At 51.9% G+C, this 14,879-nt stretch overlaps 4 protein-coding genes across 5 annotated transcripts; 3 read left to right on the top strand and 1 right to left on the bottom strand.

Moving 5' to 3' along the window:
- Positions 1-2,213: 2,213 nt before the first annotated feature.
- Positions 2,214-4,013, top strand: AAFC00_005735 (uncharacterized protein; the record flags this gene model as incomplete). Of its 2 annotated transcripts, none has more annotated exons than XM_069345563.1 (1): positions 2,214-4,013. In XM_069345563.1, one exon carries the CDS (start codon positions 2,214-2,216, stop codon positions 4,011-4,013), a length of 1,800 nt encoding a protein of 599 aa, XP_069197765.1. The 2 variants fall into 2 exon arrangements, with proteins under 2 accessions (XP_069197765.1, XP_069197766.1); XM_069345564.1 differs by having other exon boundaries at positions 2,409-4,013.
- A 502-nt stretch (positions 4,014-4,515) lies between these two features.
- AAFC00_005734 (uncharacterized protein) lies at positions 4,516-6,027 on the top strand (the record flags this gene model as incomplete). Its single annotated transcript, XM_069345562.1, has 4 exons — positions 4,516-4,543; positions 4,635-4,802; positions 4,927-5,547; positions 5,624-6,027. 4 exons carry the CDS (start codon positions 4,516-4,518, stop codon positions 6,025-6,027), a joined length of 1,221 nt encoding a protein of 406 aa, XP_069197764.1.
- A 1,307-nt stretch (positions 6,028-7,334) lies between these two features.
- AAFC00_005733 (uncharacterized protein) lies at positions 7,335-9,139 on the top strand (the record flags this gene model as incomplete). Its single annotated transcript, XM_069345561.1, has 2 exons — positions 7,335-7,962; positions 8,004-9,139. The coding sequence occupies 2 exons, from the start codon at positions 7,335-7,337 to the stop codon at positions 9,137-9,139; spliced, it is 1,764 nt and encodes a 587-aa protein (XP_069197763.1).
- Positions 9,140-13,238: 4,099 nt separating this feature from the next.
- Positions 13,239-14,879, bottom strand: AAFC00_005732 (uncharacterized protein; the record flags this gene model as incomplete). The annotated part of the gene is made up of 1 exon (XM_069345560.1): positions 13,239-14,879. One exon carries the CDS (start codon positions 14,877-14,879, stop codon positions 13,239-13,241), a length of 1,641 nt encoding a protein of 546 aa, XP_069197762.1.

The raw sequence follows: 14,879 nt of genomic DNA, 5'->3' as shown, positions 1-14,879 counted from the left end.
GTTGACTCGGAGGAGATGAGATTATCGCCAGCAAAGTGCGCGAGTATTAGGCGCGGGTGGGCAAGTCACAGCAATCACCCGGGGTCGTGGTGAAGGTTCAATGCAGTCGCGGTGACAGACGCGCGATAAATCCGGAGTAAAAGGCAGGTGCAAGTCGCGTTCAAGGGTTCCGAGAATGATGTCGCTATAGAGGGCGGTGTGGGTGATAATAAAGCATGAATGAGAAGAATCAGAGAACAGAGGGAAGGAGGGAGAAGAGGAGTAAGAAGGCAAAGCTTGAAGGTAGACGCGGAGGTAGCCATCGGGTGCGTGTGCCTCACTACTACAGTATTTGGGAATGGGGGTCTGTTTCTCTCTGCTCTCTGCTCTCACACCTCTGGGCTCTTAGCAGCGGGCACCACCACATTACGCGTGGGTGCCAGTTCTTCGGCCGCAGCTTCGATGTCATGAAGCACCGGCAGCCGCATGCGCTAGCGGGAGCAACCGCAGCCCTAGTCCTCCTCGACCCTCCCGAATCTCCTACTGCCAACACCGACCTCGATGTGAAATCTTCACCACTCCCCTAAGTATATGACACGCAGTCGTGACCCGACATATATGGACTCGTTCAAATCCTAGAGTTCGCGACGTGCAAGATCACGTACACAAATGAGTATTATACCTTAATCATCTCACAACTCCCCCAAAATATGTACCTTGGACTTGATGAACCATCCTACCGTTCACTATTACTATCGAAAACTAACTTCGTTCACATGCACATCCACTTCATAAAATGTTACAACCATATTAGACAACGAGCGCCTTGAATCATCATCTTCCGTGGTGCCTTACCTGAGTCAACCAAATCCTTCTGTTCGTCTTCATTGCCGCTATCCGCAGTTCAAGCATAGGCTCTACCTGCAATGCAACCCTCCGGGCACCCGCTTGCTCTCAACTTCTCCATGTTTTGACATAACGAACATAGTCAAGCATTCATCTTTCCTATGTATCATTATGCGACACTATACCGAGGACCAATTGTCGTGTCCTAACATAATCTCTGGTGATGTCGCAACAACGCTCGCGGACAGGGTCTCCCTCCTTTCTATCACGATATTGCGTGTATCCAACCATACACTACGAGGGGATGACATCGTTCCTCTTCCCTAAGCGACGTACTTGTACTGAAGACTGCAATCATACGAGAACAAAAATCCATTACGATCGTGGCATTATGCACCTTGTGTAAATTTGGTCGCAGACGAGCATGGAGTAGATGATAGCAAGCTAAGTCAGATGGACGTCAGAGTCAGGTGAAGTCGCTATGCTCTCACCAGCTATGGAGTGTGTCAGCGGCAACTTGTGAAAATATACTAACGTGGCTGTAGAAGAGTCTTGGAGCAAGAGCTACTACCGCACACTGCAAATACAGCGGATATGGCCCCAACATGCTTCGATGCTCATCCATCTAGTATCGCAGACAACTCGGTCTTGTCTCGTCTGAGGGATCATTCCAAAGTCACGTGTGGAAAGACGACTTGGTTCGGAAGCTTCACGTGTGCTCCACGCTTGACATTATGCACGATTCTCTACCGTGCCCTGAAACGTGCCAAGCGGAGAGACCCCACGAAGAGCAGCTCTATGACGGTGGAGTTGGGCCGAGCCCAGCTTTGCCGGGCAGGTGAACAAACCCGCACCAAGGCCTAGTCTCCGGCAAACGGCAATCCCAAGGACTCTGTCTCTTGGTACGTCAAGTCGCACTAATTTTCTTTCTATCTCCATGACTTCTCGATACACCAAGGATCCTCATACGTCGAAGATGCATGCATTTCGTATGGCTTCGATGGTCTTTACCACAGCAGGTTGTCGCATCTCAAAATAGGTACAGGACAATCTGCTTGCCGATCAGAACGCTAGTGAGCGACCGTGCATGGCTCCAGGTCAGCTCAGGGATACGATGTACATGCGTACCTCACTCGACGCGATCAAAGTCATCGTTCGCAGTTTCGCTGATATTGATGTTGACTCTTATGACTTGCGTTTGCTACCTCGTCTTGTAACAACTGCCCCTAAGTTGGCTCATTGAGAGTCGTCCATTCCTTTCATTCTTCATACCATTCTTTCTGAGCATTCATCAGCATTCCCTGTTGCCATTCCCTCAAGCATTTCTTACTCTCTTTACATCTCAATTTTCCCATTTCACTTTATTTCAGTTCACGCAGGTTCCGAGTATGACCTGCTTCTCTCGCCGTGGAGCTACAGTTTATCTCTTAGCCTTATTCATTGTTTGCACGCTATATACACTTTACAATGGTAGCGAATACCTATCACAACCTCCCACACCCAAAGCATTAGAGCCACCACCGCCTCGACCTTCTGGTTTCACAAGATGGAAGGATTTACCTGCACACTATCCCGTAACATCAATGATTTTATTGCCTACAGGGTCTGCAGAACCACTTCCCCGGATCCAGAATGTCTTTGAACCTGAGACAGCACTTCAGAAATTAGAACGGGAAGAGAGACTGGACGCAGTGAAAAAGAGCTTCATACACTCATGGGAGGGATACAAGCGCCATGCTTGGCTGCAAGACGAGGTGACTCCCCTCACAGGAGAGTTCAAGAATGGTTTCGGAGGATGGGGGGCAACGCTGGTCGACAGCCTCGACACACTCTGGATCATGGGATTGAAAAAGGACTTTGCCATGGCAGTTCGCGCCCTGGACAGAATTGACTTCTCGACCTCCCCACTCTTTCAAATCAACATTTTTGAGACGACCATACGCTATCTTGGCGGTTTCCTTAGTGCTTACGATCTCAGTGAAGGCAAGTACCCAACGTTGTTACAAAAAGCCATCGAGATAGGAGATATGCTTTATGTTGCTTTTGATACGCCGAACCGTATGCCTATAATGCATTGGGACTGGAGGCACGCAGCCAGTGGAGGCATGCAGGAAACGCCTAGATCTGTTCTTGGTGCCGAGTACGGCTCCTTCTCCCTCGAGTTCACTCGTCTCTCGCAGCTGTCGGGAGATCCGAAGTACTACGATGCAATTCAACGCATCATGGACATCTTTGAAGCACAGCAGAACGACACTAAGGTTCCCGGTATCTGGCCTATACACCTGGACGCCAGGAGCCAGGACTTCACCAAGGATCGATCATTCACCCTCGGTGCTCTTGCGGATTCGCTCTACGAATACCTTCCCAAGCAGCACCTGTTGCTTGGGGGCCGCAGTCCTCACTACCGCCAAATGTATCAGGCTTTCATCGAAGTGGCGAAGGAGAAGCTCTTCTATCGAGCTCTGAACCCACAGAACGCGCCTCTGCTCTTCTCCGGTTCGGGAAAGACGTTCCATGCGCCTGATGTCATGCTTAGGACTGAAGGCGCGCACCTCACATGTTTTGTCGGGGGTATGGTCGGACTCGCCGCACGAGCATTCGGTTCACCCGAGGACCTACAGACAGCTCGCCAGTTGGTTGACGGTTGTATCTGGGCGTATGAATCCATGCCCACGGGTGTTATGCCAGAAAACTTCCTGGCCTCGGCCTGTCACGGCGACGACGATTGCGTATGGAGCGAAGAGAAATGGCACCAGGCAATCCGCGACGCTCATCGGAACAGAGATGCTGTCACCATGAGTCTATCTGACCACGCGCAGAAAGTGATTAACGAGAAAAACCTTGTTCCTGGCATGACCGACATAATCGATCCACGTTATCTACTCCGACCCGAAGCTATCGAATCAGTCTTCATCATGTATCGAATCACGGGCGATAAGCGTCTGCAGGACAAGGCTTGGACGATGTTTCAGTCAATTGAACGACATGCAAAGACGGCGATAGCATATGCTTCCATTGAGGATGTAACTGCCAAGGATGTCAAAGATGTGAAACACTCTGACTCAATGGAGAGCTTCTGGACTGGCGAGACGCTCAAATATTTCTATCTCATCTTTAGCGAGCCAGATGTGATCAGTCTGGACGAGTTTGTTTTCAACACTGAAGCGCATCCTTTACGAAGGCCTTGATTAGCATATGCAGTCCAATGTTGAAAGGGAAGACTGCCGGGAGTTGGGAGCGATTGTATCTGATCCGCATATAGATGGCGTCCTGGGCATATAGAGATGTGAATACCTGCATACAGGACCTGCCGATTATGCATATCCATGTCTTTGTCGTTCTTGTTCCATAGCCTCAACTGTCTATCTCTGACCGTAGTGTGCTCTAGTGAGAGTATTGTGCGTGACCTAGTTTGGTGTTATTGCTAGACGGAGGCCTGGAAATGTATCGAACCGGAACATATTCGGCAGCGACTCCGCCAGCTGAACCTCACACGCCAAGCCTCTCACATGTCAGGCAACAGCTCGTCATACTGCGGAGTAGAACAATGCGATGCGATATTAAAAGGCATCAACAAGGCATCTATTATCAGCAATCCGAGATAGAAATGAAAACAGCCACTCGCTCCATTAATGTTCTGATTTGATATATCCTAAAGTCGCGCATGCGCACAGCACGAGTCCGCTCATTATGGCGCCCAATGGCAGCAGTCGGAAGAGTACGTGTTGCGATCCGGGCGAACCTCTATATCGCGTGACGAGAGGTCCGACGAAGACGTGGACGTGGCGACTGATTTTTCTGAATGGCAGCGCCGACAAATACTCCAAACGGCAAGACCAAGTCGATAAACTTCTTCAAGTCTTCGTCTTCTCCGTCTGGCAAGACCGGCAGTAGATCCGTCAAGGTCAAGGATGAGTGGAAGAAGAAGCTCCCTAAAGCGGCTAAACCTGGAACTTGGGATACGGAAGTCGTTGGTGGTTCGTTATGCCTTTCGCTATTATCATCTCATCGGTCTTGTTATTCTGCAAAGAACAACCCCTTGCCCGATGCTCACGACACAAATGAGTTCTGATTACTAACAATCACGGCTTGGTGTTACAGGCGAAGTGACGAGCCCGGCCGTCTCTATCAATCGCATCCCGCACGCATTGGCCTCATCATTTTCTACTGGTAAACCACTACAGGACGTCCCCGACATTGTCAAATGCAATCACTGCAAACGCCCCATCCTGCGCCACAAGGCGAAAACCCACATTGAGGACTGCTTACTCAAGAAGCAGGAGAAGCAGCGCAGGAAGAAGGAAGCAAAAGACGCGCGCGATGCCGCTGCTCGCGCTGACCGGGCGCGAGACAACAGTGAGACTCCAGAAGCTGAAGACAGTATTCTGGGCGGCGATGGGGGACGCAAGACCACAGCCGGAAAGACAGAAGCCGGAGGCAAGAAGCGCAAAGCTGAAGATGAGGGTCTGGGCGGCAAGCACAAGAAGAAAAAGAAAGACGACCTCGCGACGGGAGCAGGCAAAGCGAAGCTGCCTCGTCCCAAGGCTCCTGTTGATGTAGAGAAGCAATGCGGTGTTGAACTACCTAATGGAGGCCAATGCGCGCGCAGTTTGACTTGCAAGAGTCACTCCATGGGCGCTAAGAGAGCAGTTCCTGGTCGCAGTGCACCATACGACAAGTTGCTTGCAGACTACCAGCGCAAGAACCAGGCCAAGCTGCAGAGTATGTTTACCATCTATGTTGTTACTTGTAATAAGCCGATCTCAAGACTCCGCATATACTGACACAGACATCACAGAGGCGGCATTGGACGCGATGGAGCCAAACCAGGACGACGAGATGGCACAGAACGGACCCATCGACTCCGACGAGGAGAAAGATCTCGTCATGGCTGCGCTCGCGCGATCACGACCTCAACCGCTATACGAATTGTATCGGGTGCCGCTCAAGCAAAAATACCAGATGGTGCGCATGAAGGAGATGCTCGGCAGTGCGCTCGGAGGCCGGAGCGGAGGGGGCCTGTTCCGTACGACACCGCGCGAAGAGCAATCAAATGGCACTGCGGCAGTGAATGGACTAGCCAACGGCATGACCAATGGCATTACGAACACAGGCGGCGAAGGACCAGACAGACGCATGAGTGGCATCAATGGCCGTATACCCTCAGTCAGCGGAGCAAGTCGCAAAGCTAGCGTGGCGTGAGCAAGTCCCGACAGAAAAAAGAGCTGTGGCTGCAATGCGAGTCACGGATACGAGTATGTTTTGATGAGGCGTTTTTTTCGGTTTTCTGCTTTACTCTTTGCTTTTGGGAAGGGAACCCTGGAAAAGATACCCCCTTGTGTTGGTCAGTCAATCAGGAAAAAGAACTCGGCTATGAGGGTCCATTCATCGGTTTGGGTTTTGGGATCTTGCGTTTCATTGACTTTTGTTGTTCTGGTTATGTATGTTCTAATAGACCTTTTCCTTCTCGCTTCGAAAAGTATGGCTGTAGTGGTTGTAGAGCCACCCCCCCCCCCCCCCCCCCCCCCCCCCTCTCTCTCTCTCTCTCGCGCGCGCGCTCGTCGCAAAGGCTGCGGGTGATATAGACGTATGGATACTTCAAGCAATGCACATCTCGCAGTAGCAGTAGTGGCCGTTCAGCTTGCCGGTCGTGTCAATGCCTTCCTTAGTAAACACTGCTAGCCGCAGCTATGGTGATTGAGCGATCCTGCCTACACAATAATCTACAGGAGCGAAAGTGAATGAATCACTACCAAGGCTCTGACGCATCGAATCTCGCAGTAGACTCCCTATACTGTAGAAATGACAGTGCATCTAACAAATAATCTTGCTGCCTGCGTGTCTGCCTGCGAGCCTTAGTCCAACTCACGAGTAATGTCGCCTTCGATTCCCCACACATCCCGGCCGAAGCAAGAGAGGGAGAGAGAGAGACGGGTGTAATTCCTGCGGAGGGAAGTTACCCCGTCTACCGGCTTGCTAACCCAGTCATACCTCTCTTACGGTACCTTAGAACACAGCAAAATACAGCAGGGAGGTACCTGAAGCGAGGTATATACCCGCCTCCCCTTCCTTCATCCTCCATACGCCGCACGTAGGCGCTGACTGACTGATTCGAGTCACAGCCGGAGCAATACAGTTCCTTACGTTTCGCAACTTTACCACACTTGCTCGAGGTACTTACCTTGGTAGTCTAGCACCTCATGTAAGCATCATTGTGCAGCGGGCTTGGAGTGATGACTCCATCGGCCGTAGCGAACGAATGGGGAGGCTTTTCCTCTTACTGTACTGGGGTGGATCGATGGCTTGGAAAGGACACGGCGTAATTGTGTTTCTCGAGTCGTGAAGACACTGGTCCGGTATTGTGATAATGCTGCCGCCTCGAGCAGGGATTCATTGCGAGGTAGGTGGATGAAGTATGTGTATATACACGTGTGTAGACGTGTCAATGGTTTTTTGTGTTTTGGTATAGCATGAAATCGGCTTTACTAGGTATTCGCCTTTCGCACAACATGACAACAACCTCTTCGATGTCGTCTGCACACAAGGTCCAAGTGCCAGAAGTTGCGCATACGCTGCCAGAATCACTATATACTCAAGAACAACAACAACATTCATCAACCGGCTTCGAGCAACATCAAGGGGAAGATGCAAAACTTCCCGCTTCAGAAGCGTTCAATCCTGGTTTACGCTTCTATCTCGCCTTCGTCTCGCTATGCGTCATGATCTTGATGGCAGCGCTCGACGCGACATCCCTCTCAGTTGCGCTCTCAGACATGGCCTCAGCCTTGCACGGCACAGCGATCGAAGCCTTCTGGGCAGGCACCTCCTTTCTCTTGACAAGCACAGTGTTCCAGCCCGTCATCGGCTCCTTCAGCAGTATCTTTGGCCGCAAACTGCTGATTTTCATCTCGCTGGCTTTCTTCGGCGTCGGCGCCATAGTCGCTGCTGTTGCGAAAGATGGTGACGGCATGGCTATGGTTCTTATCGGCAGGAGTATCCAGGGTATCGGTGGTGGCGGTGCTATTGTCTTGGCCGAGATCCTCACGACGGATCTTGTGCCGCTACGTGTTAGAGGAAATTATCAGAGCATGATCGGTATGATGTGGGCGCTGGGAAGTGTGGGGGGTCCTCTCATCGGTAAGTCTTTTCTCTTGCAGTGCTGATTTCGTGGCAAACAGGTGGAGTATTCGCGGAAAAAGTAACGTGGCGCTGGATCTTCTGGATCAATCTGCCTTTCATCGGCGTCGGCGGCGTCATGATCGCTCTCTTCCTAAACCTCGCTCCCTTGAGCGGAAGTCTCAAAGCCAAACTCGCCCGCATTGACTTGGTAGGATGTGTGCTCTTCGTCGGGTCAACAGTCGGGTTCCTCATCCCTTTGACCTGGGGCGGAGTCATGTACCCATGGTCAAGCTGGCGCACACTGGTTCCTCTCCTGGTCAGTCTAGCAGGCCTAGTCGCCTTCATCGTGTGGGAAGAATACTACGCCAAAGAACCCATGATCCCATTCCGGGTCATGAAGAATCGCACTGCGGCCATCAACTACCTCGGCACATTCCTGCACGGCCTGATCCTCTGGTGTCAACTATACTACATGCCCCTGTACTACGAAGCCGTCAAGCACTACACGCCGATCGTCTCGGGCGTGGCCTTGTTCCCCATGACCTTCACCGTCGCGCCAGCAGCCATCGCCGTGGGCATCCTAGTGACCGTCACCGGCCGCTACAGATGGGCAATCTGGATAGGCTGGTTCCTCACCACACTAGGCTGCGGCATCCAGATCCTGCTCGACGTCACCACCTCGCTGCCGGCCTGGATCTTCCTGACCCTCGTGAGCGGTCTCGGCACAGGCATGTTGTTCCCGTCGACAATGTTCGGCGTGCAAGCCGCCACGCCAGGGAAAGACATCCCCTCGGCCGTCGCGCTCTTCACTTTCTTCCGCTCCTTCGGCCAAGCCGTCGGCGTCGCCATTGGAGGCGTCATCTTTCAGAACCAGATCAAGAAGCAGATCCTCTCGCATCCGCTCATCGCCGCTCATGCGAACGAGTGGGCGGCGGATTCCAGCGCGTTGGTGCAAGTCATCAAGAACATGCCTCCTGGGCTCGAGAGGGCGCTGTTGGTTCAGAGTTATGCTGATGCGCTCAAGATTGTCTGGGCGGTGATTTGTGGGCTTGCGTTCTTGGGCCTCTGCACGAGTCTTTTCACGAGGCATTTTAGTCTCGACAGGCCGTTGGAGACGGATCAGGGGTTTGTTGATGGTGGGGGTAGTGGTGCGGCTCAGCGAAAGGCGAGCGACGAGGATGTGGAAAAGAGATGAGTGATTGGCTTTCTCGAGGTCGTTTTCCGTTTCTTGGTCTTATGCGTACTGAAGAGCGGATTTCTCGGTTCTGCAATTTCGCACAGTAATTATATGATTGATGATTCAGAGAACGAGAAGATAGGGCAACTTCTCTCGTGTCTATAGATACGCTGTCAATGGCCGCTAATTTTTTATAACACTACAAAAAATCTCAGCCTTCATTTCTGGCTTTCGCCATTAGTCCATCAATAATCTGGAAAACACTAGTGACGAGCGCTAGAGTATCAGCGTCAACATTCTCTCCTCCACCGAAGCGATGCTGGATCTTGTCCGGATGCCACCTGAATCTCTCGGCTTTGAGCAGCGCCGTCCAGGACGCGTTCTTGTCCTCGTTTGGTTTCTCTTGGCTACTACTAGCAAGTGCTGCGGCGTAATGATGATGGTTACGGAAGAAATCCTCGACGTTGTCTCTGATTCTGGCTGTTTTGGGTTTGCCGTCCAGGACAGGCCAGGGGATGGCTTGGGCGATATCTGGTTTCTGTTCCGGTTTTGTGCTGCTGCTGCTGCTGTTGTTGTTGTTGTTGTTGTTGTCTTTAGGAGACTTGGTGTTGAGAGCGTCAGCCCATTTGCGTGTGTAATCCGTCCACGCCTGCTGCCACTTTTTGGCTTCTTTCCGTCTGGCGCCTCGGGCAAGCGCGGCGTCGACGTCGGACATGAAGGTATTGCTTCTTCTCGACGAAGACTTGGTGTCGGGTCTGTGGGGTTTGCCGCGAACTCTGCGCCTCTGGTAGCCCTTTTCTTCGTTGCCGATCCATTCGTAGTCACTCTCTCCACTCTCTGCCTCGTCGTTGCCTCGTCGACTTCTTGCGGCCCGCTTTTGCTCCTCTTCCAGGTCCCGTCTGGCGCGATCTTCACGCTCCTGGACAAGCTCGGGGTTCTTCTTCTCCCACATTTTGCGCTTGACATATTCAACGTACTCCTGGTCAGACATTTGCTCTAGTCCTCCCGAGGCGGTTCTAACAGTGGGTCGCGTGTAGACGTGGATGGGTTCCCCATAGACGCCTTCCCAGTATGCGGCGCCTTCATCGTCGGCCATTGCGTCAAATAGAGAAGCGCGGAATGCTTCGTCGGGGCCTTCGAAGGTTTCATTCTCAACCGGGGGTGGTGTAGCTGGGCGAGGCGGGGCAAAGGTAGACGAGTGGTCTGATGGCTGTGGCGACGCCGAGGCTGAGGCCGAGGCCGAGAGCGTAGGATCCAGATAAGTCGAGGTCAGTCTGGGGCGGGCAAAAGGATGAGCTGCATAATTGTCCAAGTCTGCTGTCGGAAGTCTGGATTCATCTTCCTCGTCGCTGCCTCTCTCTGCCGATCTTGGCTCTCTTTCCCTCTCTTTTCGACCATCTCTCTCCATGTCATCATCGTGGTAGTTTCGCCTCTGCCTCTTGCTTCGACCGCTGCTCCGGTGGCTCCTTGTCTTGTCCTTGTCCGACTTGAATCGCAAGCGCACCGGAGGCCTTGGCGACTGGGATCTTGACCTTGATCTCGCTGAGCCTTCATTGTCGTCTCCATGCCTACTTCTTGTTTCCCGATGCCTTTTCACATGTCTTCTGTGGCCGTTCATCCGTCGCTCATGTTCGCGCATGAGGGTGTCGTAGTCGCGTAGAATCTGGTCATGGTCGACTTCTGTATGCTGTCGGGTTGTCGAGCCTGTGTGGTTTGAATCACGGAGACTTTCTTGCACCAGGTTGATCGAGTCCTGGAAACCGACCATGATTGGATAACATAGAGGCGTCGGCTATCTTGATACGATTGCCATCATTACTTGGTTTGTAACAGTGTTCAGAGCCGAAATTGTGTGAAGAGTTGATTTGTTCAGGTAGATTCACAAATGCGGAAGTGACGTCGGTTGCGAGGCGAGGCAGGAAGGAAGCCGACATGTGAAAGTGGATGACTAAGCTGTGGTATACTCTGTACATCACCTCCACTCAAGATCTCTAATTGGTCCTTCATATGAATGCACATGTACAGCAAAGTACAGTAACCCGCGGTAAGGTTGTCATGCACGATCTCGGCTCAGATCTGAAGGCAATGAATTAGTCCGGTCGCAAAGCATAACGAACCACTCTGGCTACCTTAACCCGCGCGCGCCCTTGGGCAAAAGATACTCAGATACTAGGTAAGGTAGACACGTCTTAATGCAATGCCTTCCAAATCAACACTTCGATCTTGGTCCTTTGACTCGCAGGCAACTTTGTCTGTGTAACCTGCGACGTCCGACTCTCGTGGCCTCTCAGCTGCCTGTCAGGTGTGTCCCCAGATCATGTAGAGTGAGTCATGCCCGCATCTCCACCTTTTCCCCCACCAGTTCTCCCTGCGTCTGTAACATCCGCAAGGGCGGTAAGCAGATGGTCATGGGGTTTGGCTCTGCCTTGGGCATGCATTACCCAGACATCGGGGTCGAGGTGGGTGACACGACATGACCGACGCAGGGAGCCCCGAAGTCCGAATCGAACAAGGCAGTTGTTCTGTTTCTGTTTCTGTGCGTTGTTGCTCTCTTCCAAAACAATCCAATCCGCATAACAAACAGTACATGCATTGTTTGTTGTCTGAACCCATGACTTGTCCGACGGACATGTGCCATTACTTCTCACACTCTTCAATCTCCTTTTTTCTCTTCATCTCTCAAGGCAAGTTCTTGACTTTGCTGTCGCTCTCGCAGCTGACCACGTCGTCGTTGTCGCTTTCGCTGCCCGCTCGGATTTCCGCACAGGCAACAGGCGCCCCAAAGATAAGCATGCGACAACACCAACATCGATACTTTCTGATCATCCCATCCCAAACGGGCAGCTCTCGGACTACGAAGCGCATCATGCATCGCATCATGAGTCTATAGAATCGGAGAAGTCTATTATGGCTCTACACTCCCGAGGAATACTTACGGAGTTGCCGATATCTGACGATCGAATACAGTCATGTTCCGACTTCTTTTTTGTTCTGTTACAATACCGACAACGAGATGTAATCAGCCTCGCTCACAATAATCACCCACCAGCGTGGTAATCAGTCAGGGTGAAGACTAACAGACTGTATCGTTCATTCTTTTGTCCACACCGACGCGCCATCTTCTTCTCGTTGTTGTGCCACGTGGCTGAGCTAAGCTTACACTACCTCCTCTGAACCATTTTGCCTGTCCCACACATCAATTGATGGCACTTACTATACGATTCGGCGCGTATTGTTGTCTCTGACGTCGCATGTGGCAAAGCATCTAGCTACCCAGCAGCCAGCTAGGCAACAATGTCATGTTTTCTTGATGTGCGGCCACTGTCGTCGGTATTTTCCAGACGGAGGTCAAAGGTAGATAATACATACAGACAGTGCAATCGGTTTATCCAATCGTAGAGGGCCATCCTGAGAGCAAAAAGCCAAGGTTCACTTTCAAACCACGTTAGTCGGACGGGCTATCAGTGCATAACCCCAACCTAATCAGAGACTCTCAACCCCTTCTCTATAGACATATATCATATAGAAGTTAGAAACACAGTATACTACCAAGACCACGAAACAAATACGCTACTAGTCCTCGTATACTTACCCGTGATATCTGCAAAGCACGCACTCGGATTCAGGTTTCCATTTAGTTTTCGTTCCGGTTCAATCATTGATAATATTCGTAGACTGCATAAAGCAAAAGAAGAAAAGAAAAACAAAAAAGCTATACTGGGGGTATCGTCGAGGTACAGTAGTCAATCGCCGAATTGAATCGCCAAAAGTAGAAAGCACAGAAAACGGGAAAAAGCAACCGAGGCTTCTTCGCTGAATGGTAAGAAGAGGATAAAGCAGAAACGGAAAAAGCAAATGCAGATAACGTGAGGTAGTCGGTCTGGTGGGTGACAATTAGACGTTAGAGAGTGTCGGTTCCGTAGCGTAGTGTCGTGATCGAGAAACCCTCAAAGAAGGAGTCGACGAGAGAAAAGAGGGAGAGGAAAAAGATAAAAAATACAAGAGCACTGAAGTGCAGGTCGACGATATCATCAAGGCGATGCGATGCTTCTTCGTAGCATGCAAATCTGCAGCATGCAAGCAGAGAAGCGAGAAGTTAGGACAGTCAAAAGTCCATCTAAGGCAGGCTTCTACTTCCCCCTCCCCTACCAGTGACAAACCACGCCATGCCACCCACCATCACCGCGTCATCGCCATCGTCGCCACCAACACAACCGCTCATGGCATTTCTCTCTACAGAAGGAGACCTCGAGGGTGGCGCCGTGTCGGTTTCTTGCTTTGGAGGCAATGGGCCTGTCAGGGGTGGTAGCCAACCTCCACTCTTGTTGAGGGCGTTCTTGGTGGTCTTTCGGGTTGCGGCAGTTGTCTTCGTGTTCTTGGTTTTGTTATTGCTGTTGTTGTAGCTACCACTGCCTGCTGCTGCTGTGCTAGTGTTGCTTATGGAGATGGCCGTTGTGTAGGACGGCCTTCGAGCCGAGGGTTGCGGGGACTTGGGCGGTGTCGGCATCATCATCGTGATCCTAGTCGATCTCTTTCCTGTTGGAATCACAGCTATGCTGCCTTCGCCTGAGGTAGTGGGCGGACTGGATAGACCAAGGTCGCGGAAGTCTGTGTACGGCTCGTTCTGGGTGCGGTTCGCGGCGGCTATGGCAGCGTTCGCTGCTGAGAGTTGAGCGAAGGGGGAGATGGACGACATCGTCGATGAGCATGTCCCAGACGAGTAAGATGAGCACGAGGAGTAATCGTCTTCTGCCATGATGGTTTCGCTGTTCTGTTTGGCGATTGCCAGTGCAAGACCGCATGAGGATGTGGTGTTACCGCTGTCCACGCGTTGTTGCTGTTGCTGCTGTTGCACCTGGGCGCGCCGCTTCTGATCCATGAGGGCAAGGCGTTGAGCGATAGCGTTGTTCGCTGGTGCCCCTCCACGAGGCATCTGGGGCGCATAACCTGGGGGTGGAGCTTTGGATCGATAATACCCGGAAGCCGGCGTCGTTGTGCGCCTCTGGCGTGCCGATGATGGAGCATTTGCCGCTGGTAGACCTGCTGCTTGAGATTTCTGCTGCTGTTGCTGTCGGACTTGGTCTGTAGTTGCGGTGAACATGTGGCGCTCGGGCTGAAACTTGGTGGCGGTGGTATTTGGGAGCTGCGCGCGTGTCACAGGCCGGACTTGATGCACAACGCCTGATGTGGTATTAGGCGCGCGTGGGACCAGCGTTGCAGATGCGTGCTGCCTTCCTCTGGGAGCTGCCTTTGCATCTGCGTCTTGGTGGAAAAGGCCGGCTCCGGTGGTCAATACCGGAAGCATATGACTGTCGGAAAGTTGCTCAAGGGGGTTGAAGCGACCACGCACGAACTGGTCATACTCATTCGCGTTAGAAGGAAGCCTATTATACTCTGATGTCCATGTTGATGGTATGTGTACAATCTCATCAGAGGTGGACGGACGTCGATCGAACCGCGGTCGTCCATACTTTCGGCGCTTCTCATCATCGTGTGCCGAAACGTTCCTGAGGCGCGGGTAGGCTTGGGATCGCTCAACGAACTTCTTGTTGGCGTCTCGTTTCGCCTTCTCGATGATTGCGCATTGACATGACAGGCAGTCACTCATAGTCGTTTCGACGACCGGCGGCCGGAAAGCCCATGCAAAGCCGTATTCTTGACAGCATGACTTGTTTCGAATGCTTGCTGTGCGGCATTTGCGAGGATCCTCTATGTTCCAGTGGCCGCATTGCCAGATCGTCTTGATTTTCTGACACAT

This window comes from Neodothiora populina (genome assembly GCF_041146345.1).
Source record: "Neodothiora populina strain CPC 39397 chromosome Unknown canker_contig_6, whole genome shotgun sequence".
In the NCBI taxonomy this organism is placed as follows: domain Eukaryota; kingdom Fungi; phylum Ascomycota; class Dothideomycetes; order Dothideales; family Dothioraceae; genus Neodothiora; species Neodothiora populina.
The sequence above is the reverse complement of the archived record's forward strand: the minus strand, read 5'-3'. Positions and strand labels throughout refer to the sequence as shown.